Consider the following 9659-nt stretch of genomic DNA (forward strand, 5'->3'; position numbering starts at 1 on the left):
TTTTTAGAAAAAGAGGATGAACCTCGGCCTCTGCATCTAGGAGATGCATGCAGCCACTTTATTAATTATTCACAAAGACCTTACAAAGTAATATATCAATATGTCTGAAGCCGCTATCTTGACAACATCTGTCGCTACTCCTATCCATTGATGAAGGGGTGCAGAAATTTTGAGCCGAATACCCAGACTTCTCACCTAGCCTAACATCTAAGGCCGAAGGCCCCGACCAAGCCACATACCAGGTCTGGGGCACAAACCGGCCCGACACACACTCCACGACATTGATGCGTCATAGGGAACGCCACTCCACCACAGATGCCATCCACTGGTCCCTCGAGCCTATGCACACCTCCAAGAATGACACCCTCAAGAGGGGTACGACACATGAGCATCGTCGTCATCCGATCGACTGATCTAGGATTTCCCCCGGAGGTAGCGGATAGGGGTCTAGAACGTCTCCACGACGATGCCTTCAAGAAGGGAATGACGCAGAAAAACGCAGCCATCGCTGACCTTGGCAACGTGCCAAGAGTAGTGTTTTCATCCGGATCTGCTCGAGGACCCTCCATCCAGCATTGTGTGTGCACGGGACCGCCACCGATCACCGTCGGCGCACATGGAGCAGGTCGCACCGGCCGGATCAGATCTAACCCGAGACAGGCCCACCATGTCGTCGCCACAGTTTTGAGGTCAGATCTGATCTGACCAGCACCCTAAGATAGACGAGATCAAACCCTCCTCGGTCCTCTACGGATGTTGATTTCTTCTCTACCACATCGACTGACCCAAATTTCGTTTTTAGGCGACTGACGTGCAGCTAAACTGGAAAACAAAACACATAATGGAGTCAATCCCACTTGGCATATTTAAACTCCCCTAAATCCCAAAGTAAGTCAACTTGATTACTATAGTCCTAGCTAGCTCGATGTTCATAGCAAATGTTGTCAAGGAGGTCAATGTGCTTGCTGCAATTTTCTGTTAATCAGAGAACAGGGAAAGATCAAAATAACTCGCTCAAGAATTAACAAAGTTAGCACAATCTTTGGAGTGAGGGTGGGGATCAACGACAATCCCCCGGAATGCCTCAAAGAACATCTAATAAGGTTTTTTTTTTCTTTATGATCAATAAATTAAATCTCTGGCTTTGCTTCGCCCAAATCGAAAGCTAGAACTCACAAATTAACCATCACTCTCCAGCTTAAGCTTTTCAACCACGACCATAATGTATAAGTGCGGCATGTTTAAATTAATTCACTTGTGTTTAATTACATACTCTAGTTGAAAGTAGCTAGAGCGTGACATGACCAAAATCTTTTGCTCTTTGATTAGTACAGCAAATTTAGCACGATGGTGACTTGATGACCTTTATGCATGCATGACCTGGCCCATCCTTGATTTGATTGTGCCGAGAAGCAATTTGCTCTCATTGGTTGTACGCCTTATATTTGTCTCTTCCTCAAGGGAATACTAAGATGGCATAGTTGGCTACTACTGTCTAACATAGGCAGTGGTGTCCAGTGCACAGTAACCGCAAAAACTGGTCAGCACTCAGCACTTCATCAAAAGGAGTAGCTGACAAAAAGATACCTACCTTTGCATGGATTCATATGCTAATGCTAGATTAATCTGTGACTATGATCATCCATTGGTAGTACGTGATATTTCCTTTTGGTGGCCGGGTAGGAAGCGAGTCACTGTCAAGGGTGCTTTAGTTTCGATGGTTAATTACAAACTTTCCAGCCACACAAATTAACATGCTTTTAGCGCATGATATTACTGGCTTGCACATGCATGATGAAGATGCGCATATACATTATTAAGCACATGCACGCTCGTGGCATGGTAACTTTTAGGATGGATGCCCTCCACCCTAAGCTACAAAATTAGGTTAGAATAAGACTAACGCAACGCAATTGCAAATGGGACAATTGATTATTGTGTACAGATGTATCACCATATTTGGCACTGAAAGGTCCAATAGCATATACCCATCCTATAAATGTAGTGCAGATCCAATCACCACATAATTAAGCACCAACTGCAATTAGTACACTAGCTAGCTGAACTTTCCATCGACGCAGGAGTAGCCAAGGAGTCTACTCAAAAAAGCTAAGCAAGAATGGTGGAGAAGCCGGCGAGCCAGGCCGACGTCGGCGGCGATGTGGAGGCGCATAAGGAGAGGAAGGGGCTGTGGTCGCCGGAGGAGGACGAGCGGCTGTACACCCGGATCACCAGGCACGGCGTGTCCACCTGGAGCTCCGTGGCGCAGCTCGCCGGGCTGCGGCGGAGCGGCAAGAGCTGCCGGCTGAGGTGGATGAACTACCTCCGGCCGGACCTTAAGAAGGAGCCCATCTCCAAGCGTGAGGAGGAGACCATCATCTCCCTCCAGAAATCACTCGGCAACAGGTACTTAATTACGTACATTCTACTAGATTTCTGCTTGGTAATTGATTGTAGACCATTTAGAATCGATCGTTCTGGAGGCTAAACTTCCATGAAATTTGTATCAGATGGTCGGTGATCGCGGGGAAGATGCCGGGGAGGACGGACAACGAAATCAAGAACTACTGGAACTCCCGCATCAGGAAGCGCCAGACCCTCAGCACCGGCGGCGGGAAGGGCGACAGCGGCCTCGCAAAGCAGGGTGACCTTCCGGCCGCCGATGACAAGGCCTCCGTGCTAGCAGGGCCCCGAGGGAAGGAACCGGTTAGCAGCATGGCCTCCGGGGCGACGGTGCCTCCTGTTCCGGCACGGTTCCCACTGTTCGCGTGCCAGCTTCTTGGCGGTGGCGGAGGGGCCGCCGCAATTGCAGCTGCAGGCACCACCGAGTCGACAACCACTCACGAGAACAACGGCGCCGGCTCAGAGAGCGATGCTGCTAGCGTGGGCAACGGCAGCGCTGCCGGCGACGATGGTCGGGAGGGACATTACTACTACTGCGCCGTCGACGGCGACATTGACATGGTCCATCTCATGTCGTTCGATGACCTTCTCGAGTACCCGGCCGGCGATCTGCTCATGGATGCGTGGGATCAGAACGGACTCTACTCCACGAATACGGGGAACTCTGTTGATTGATTTGGTTGTTGATTAGCCCGGCGGGCGTGCAAGAGGGTTAGTTATTGGTAAATTTGTTCAATTACATTGTGTATGCACGCCTAGCCGCCTAGGGCAGCTCCCCTCTTGTGCACAAACCCAACCTTTTGTTGAATCAATTGATCGAGTGGTAATTAATGGACGATTATTTTTGTTCCACATGCAAATTACTTTGTTTTTCTTCAAAACTGGTTGAGACTTTTTAGTGCAATTGTACTTAAAAAAATGTTGTTTTTGCAATAGTTCGTGACTAAAGTAACTCTTTGAAAAAATTTGAGAGCGGTATCTATAGTTTCCCAAGAAAAGGATATTCCATGATAATGATATTAAAGATAATAACTACTATTATAATTACACATCTTCTTCTTACACATGTAAATTTATGAAGTAGTGGTGGTTTCACCATTGGATTCTATAACTAGTATAGAACACTCCCTAAAATGATAATTGGTGTTGTGTGGAACTTTCGATGAGCCATGGATATATTGTGACACGCGAAGTGATATGTCGTTGTGAAAGACACTCTCGACTTGGGATACTCCAGATCCCTAACTGAGCGACCATGAGTCAGGCCCGGAGCAACCACCGGATAATCTAGTTTCCATTGTACATTTGGAAACTCGAGCCTCTCAGCCCCGAAGACTCGGGGTACTTCTGCGGCTTCAAAGCAACAAAGGGGAAGGGTGTGGGAGTTTGAGTTTTGGCTTTTGGCAAGAAAAATATGACAATGTGAGTTGAAGTAATACAATGTTTTTATCCGCAAAAAAAATGAGAATATGAGTTGAGTAATACAATGTGTTTTCACCCACAAAAAATATATGATGTGCGCTAAGCAACTCTCTTCCGCCTTCAACATCCTATCTTAATAGTGTCGCTTCCCCAAGACTTGAAATTTACATTGTCACTAAAAATTAGAGAATTGACAGACAAGACAGCTCTCGTCTTTTCCTTTTCCTTTTGGGGTCACAAATCTCGCGGACCAACAACATGTGGGACTAAAATTGTTCATACATTAAGCAACCATTAGACTCTTGGTTATCTTCAATTAAAAAACCACTTAAGGGCCTAGATGTTGTTTCATGTGGTTGTGGGTCAAGTTTTTTCCTGGTATTGTTGTACTTGTGCTGGGGTTCCTGCTCTTCTTCTCATACTTGTCTTACTTTTCTTCCTACTTCTTATACTTCTCTTGGGGTTCATTGCCCTTATCGAAAGGGAAGAACCCTTGATGTTTGTTGGGGATGTTAATATCGTGTTTTTGAGGATTGGAGGAATTGCTTCTCTCAAATCTTCCAGATCTCAGCCAAGGTGCATGACCTTGGATGGAGAGTAATCGACCTATGAAACCTCGGTTTGGGTACACGATGACATCTTCACCATACTCTTGGAGCCTTTCAACGTCTTTCGCACTAGTTTCTCAATCTATTGCTTGTTCGGAAGAATCCGAGCTCCTGGAAATATTTGGGAGGATTCAAAAAAAGGGGGAATATTTGGGAAGGAGAGTGAAAGGAAAATCTAGGAGGAGGGAGATAAGGGGTCAAAAGGGCCCCTACTTTTTTTTTCTCAGCAACACCATAGTTTCGTCAGAACCACACCATAGTTTTTTTTACCTTCCTCTTGTTTTGCTTATTTTGCTCTACATTCTTTTTCTATTGTTAATAATTTTAAGCATTCTCCACTTTCTTGACAAATTTTAGCTGAATTACTGATTATTCATCAAAAAATCATGCAAAAATGTTACCTCCATTCGGTCAATGCTTAACCTTAAATGCACTTTCGGCCCCAGAGGGGCTAAAGCCCAAGCTGCCACATGCATATTTCTGCCCTTGCCGATCAAAGTGAAGATTGCTAGGCCATGACCACAATTGAACTTCTTTTGATTGAGCTTCTTCCCATACCTTAACCACTACTCTTTCTTCTGTGATGATCAGTTGCATTTTCATGTGTCCACTCTGTTAGAGAAACCTTTTGTTTATAAGTATAATTTGTCCAAGTGCAGGCCTATGTGCGACAACATGCTCGAGAAAACTCAGGCGCTTTACCGTTGTTTTGGTGGAAAACCTTGGCAACTTGCCAACTTGTGGGCAGCAAGCAGCCAACGGACGCTTTCGTATGATTAGCCCAGTGTTATCATGCATGCACGTTGCATATGGTTAATAATAGGGAATGTCCTGATGAATGCGTCGGCTCGAAAAAGGCACGTGCTGCACGAGGCAGAGTATTTACGTGCTCGACAGCAACGTCGACGGCCTTTGGTCTCCCTGCCTACTTTCCAACACAAGTCATGACATGGATAGATCGACATTGATAATCGTGCCAATGTGCAGGCGAGTGGCTATTAGAGTAGTTAATTACTTTGACACATCGTGCGGTCGTGGACGGGCACGTGGTCACTAAAATTTTACTCTTATAAAAAAGATAATGACTCAAGAAAAATATCACAATGGCTACTGAGTACTGACTACAGGCTAGCTAGCCAGTGACGGAGTGTCCAGCTAAGCTGGCTATTGTCAGCATGCAGACGTGCGCGCACAAGACTAGCTTCATCTTTAAGTATCTATCAGTCTTTTAAAGGAAAGAGGCGAAGAGCTAGAATAGGGTCATATACGACATGAAAACATGAAGCCGTGGACTGCCCAAGCATGCACATCAGTGTGCGATCTGCAGAGTTCCTTCCTTTGATGTCATCACGCGAATCATCGAGGAAGGTAGTGCGGGGAATTATCAGGTGATACCAATCCTTACATGCTACCATGATATAAACTTACAAATTTTGAATTTAAACATGGCAAAAAATTCTGAAAAGAATCATGAATATTCCCAACACATATGTTGACAACTCCTAAAAAATCCAAATCAAAATTTGAAATACACATGGAGAAACGAAAAGGACAATTTCAGATGTGAATAGTGTCATTTTTGCATTTGTCTTCTTTTGACACTGTTCTTGATGGATTTGTCCTTTTTGTTTCTCTAATGTCGAATTTTGATCTAAATTTTGTAGGAGCTGTCGACATATGTATTGTGAACATACATGATTTTAAGGAATTTTTTGACATGTTTAAATTTGGATTTTGTAACTTGGTATCATTTGATATTTTCCCGGTATTGCGAGGCTATGCGAGGCCAACACTTTGCGTTGGAAGACAAAATGATCTAAACATTTGCAGCCTTATACTTCCTAAAACATAGCATCTACAACACTAGCCCTATAATAGAGCAACTGCCCAAAAAACCATTTTATACAATCATTTTGGGTCAAAAGAAGAAAAAAAATGCTCCAACGGCTGCTCTAAACGTGAAATTGTGTGGTTTTCTTGCTGCCCCAAAACCAGCCCTGAGTGATGCAAATTTTGCATCACTTGCGTGGCTCCCCAAACGCCAAAACCACAGCGGCTTACAACCCCGCGCAAGCCAACCGTCAACCTGAAACTTCCAGACGCGACCCCCACGCACGGCCGCACGCTTTCCCTCCCGCGCGCCGTCACCACCAAATCCGGCGCCCCATTGTAGATCCACCGCCCCTCCTCTCTCCTGGCTTCCGTGGCATTCGGCTGTGGAGGTTCGTCCATTACTCGTCTGCACACGTGCGATGGCTATTGGCTCGACACATTTGACACGCCGGAGATCACCACCCGCGCCTTAGACATCACGCGTTGGAGGCTTGGCTAGCCAAAGATGGGTGTTGAACTTCAAAGAAATCGAATCTCTGGCGGATGTGGAGTTCATCGGTCCGGATATAGAGATGCTGACCCCCGCGGAAAAGAAGGAAACTCATATCGTCTTGGATCAGTGCGACATCCATCAAATGGATGAGGCTTATATGGCGATGTTTGCGGCGGAAAATTGCATCTCGTGCAGGCGGAGTACGAGTACTGGGCACAACGGAACAAGCCCGTGAAGAAGGAGGACAAGGCTGGCCCTCGAGGGTGATGAAGCTTGAATCAGAGGACGAGGTGCGATGAGTCGGGCTCCGACATTGACTAGAACGATCTCAGTGATGAGTACCTGTTAGTAGTTGCCTGTGGTTTGTAGTACCCGAACTATGTTAAGTTTGTAGTTGAAGCATGTTTAAGTTTGTATATGAACTATGTTTAAGTTTGTATCCGAACTGTGTTTAAGTTTGCATGTTTAAAACTTCAAATGTTTGCATGTCTGGATCAAATTTGCAATGATCTAGTTTAGTTATGATGTTTTGGTGCTTTATTTTAAGGCATCGGTTGGAGCAGACGTCCCTATAACAGGGTTGTGGCTGGAGCAGGAAAACAATTAGTGCCATACAACCAACTTTTTGCTGCCCTATTATTGGGCCGCGGTTGGAGATGCTCTAAAACGGCCACTATATTTTTCTCTTACTTCTTTTAAAAGTGCCCCAAAGCATGTTGATTGCTTTTCATTTGTCCTTTTTTCATGAGGGTTCAGTGTGTAAGTAGACCCAACTCCACTTACCTGAAGTTTTTTGGACAATAAAGCGATCAAACGACTTTGACCAAAAACAATTATGACCAAAGAGCAAAAACGTGCATAACATACGCAAAAATGCCCGCACTCGTAAACTAATGAAAAAACAATTGGGCTGGGAATCAACAAGGAGCAGGAATGTAAAGATCGTTTTTTTGTTAATTTTCCTCTGTTTTTTCTGGTTCTTCGGTTTCTTATTTTTTTGTTTATTTTACCTTTCCATTTTTTAATTATAAACATAAACACATGAATATTTAATTCAACTACAAGGCAGACTTTTTTTATCACACGATAAAGATTTATTAAATACAAGATGAACATTTTTAAATGCACGATGAACATTTTTCAACACATTATGAACATTTTTCAAATACATGGAGGCCATTTTCCGATACACGAGGAATTTTTTGCAAAAATATAAATGTTTTTTAAATTGTTATCACATTTTAGAAAAAATTTCTGGAGTGTTTGTTCAGAAAAAATTAAGAAAAATAATAAGAAAAAAAATCAAATCTTATTGACACCACGATGTGGGTGGCCCATATAGGAGAAATGTGGGTGTTGCATTGGATGCATGTGTGTCAAATGGGGAAACTCTGTGCGACGAAGCAGTGGTAGAGCGAGGAAACAAAGATTAGAGGGGACAAATCAGTAAGAAGGCCAAAATTATACTAATACATCTAGTTTTCCTAGTATATGAGAGGTTAAGTTCAAAAATAAGCCATGGCTCCACCCAGCCTGCCTCCACCACAGCGACATAATGTCGAAGAATCGAACAACGCACACCTTGGGCCAGGTTTATTTTGTTGTTTGTAGTGTTTCCTCTTCTAGAGTTTTATGTTGTTCGCTAGCATTTTCTAATTCTTTTTTCCCTATGGTTTTCTTTCAATTTATTTCCTTTGGTTTTTCTTTGATTTCTTTTATTATCAGTTTCTTCCATGTTTTCTTATGATTTTTTCGTTTGTTTTTCTGATGGTTATTATGTTATTTACTTATTTATTCAATTGAAGAATTATTTGTCTATTTTTATTTCTCTTTCTTCCTCTGTTTTGTTTATTCTGTTTGTAAAATGTTCACAATTTTATTAAAATTATCCATATTTTAAAAAATATTCATGCATTTTTAAGAATGTTCAAACTTATATTTAAAATGTTCAAATATTTTTTTTGAAAAGAAAGTTATCCCCCAGCCTCTGCATCGAAGAGATGCATGCGGCCATTTTATTAAAATCCGACAGTAGCAAAATCCGCACTGCAAAGTACTGCTCACAAAAGGAGCAAAGGAAAAAAAATAAAGAGTACAAGTCTCAAAGCCGCATCCCGCTGGGCGAAGATCCACTAAGGACCTATCCTATGCAGTGATCGCCGTCCAAACCGGTTGAAAAAAAACCCGTGCTGCCATCTCCCATCGGTTGCACCCAGTAGCCAGCTGCTCCCTGGATGCCGTAGGAGTGAGTAATGACCACGTACGGATCCAGGCTGTAGCCCGGAATATGACCTGCAAGAAATTAGTCATAGGTTTTCTGTTAAAAATCATATCATTCCTACAGTTCCATATAGCCCAAATAAGTGCGCATATTCCGATCCGAATATTACACGTGATATGAACATTCACTCCATCAAGCCACTCCCAAACAACGTATCTATGCTATTAGGAGGTGACATATTAAAGGCTACATGCACCGACCGCCAAAGTAACTTTGCAAGAGGACAATCAAGAAATAGGTGTTGTATTGTTTCGTCCTGATCACAAAAACAACACCTCGAGCTACCTACCCATCTCCGCCTCAGTAAGTTATCTTTGGTTAGGATCACTTGTTTGTGTACGATCCACATAAATATCTTAATTCGCAAGGGCACCTTAACTCGCCAAATATGAATCGATCGCGGGATTGGGTCAGAGTTGATGAGATCTAAGTACATAGACTTGACCGTGAACAAACCACTATTCGTGAGCTTCCATCTAAAAGAGTCCTCCTCATCGGAGAGGTGCACCTCCATTAGCCTCCTGACTAAGTGTAGCCAAGAAGTCTAGCGTTCCCCAATTAGAGATTGCCTGAACTGGATATTCAGGGGTACGGTCTGCATCACCGTTGCCACGTACTC

The 9659-nt window shown here is 43.5% G+C and overlaps 1 protein-coding gene across 1 annotated transcript; it reads left to right on the forward strand.

Moving 5' to 3' along the window:
• Window positions 1–1987: 1987 nt before the first annotated feature.
• On the forward strand, window positions 1988–3255 carry LOC125547958 (myb-related protein Hv33-like). The gene is made up of 2 exons (XM_048711681.1): window positions 1988–2406; window positions 2511–3255. The coding sequence occupies exons 1-2, from the start codon at window positions 2120–2122 to the stop codon at window positions 3076–3078; spliced, it is 855 nt and encodes a 284-aa protein (XP_048567638.1). The 5' UTR covers window positions 1988–2119; the 3' UTR covers window positions 3079–3255.
• The last annotated feature ends 6404 nt before the right edge of the window (window positions 3256–9659 follow it).

Source organism: Triticum urartu, chromosome 3 (genome assembly GCF_003073215.2).
Source record: "Triticum urartu cultivar G1812 chromosome 3, Tu2.1, whole genome shotgun sequence".
In the NCBI taxonomy this organism is placed as follows: Eukaryota; Viridiplantae; Streptophyta; class Magnoliopsida; order Poales; family Poaceae; genus Triticum; species Triticum urartu.

What these genes read in the sequence shown, in the direction of transcription:
- LOC125547958 (XM_048711681.1), top strand. Translation starts at nt 2,120, where the DNA reads ATGGTGGAGAAGCCGGCGAGCCAGGCCGACGTCGGCGGCGATGTGGAG. An exon ending in CAGAAATCACTCGGCAACAG is followed by an intron (nt 2,407 to 2,510) that starts GTACTTAATTAC and finishes AATTTGTATCAG; the next exon opens with ATGGTCGGTGATCGCGGGGA.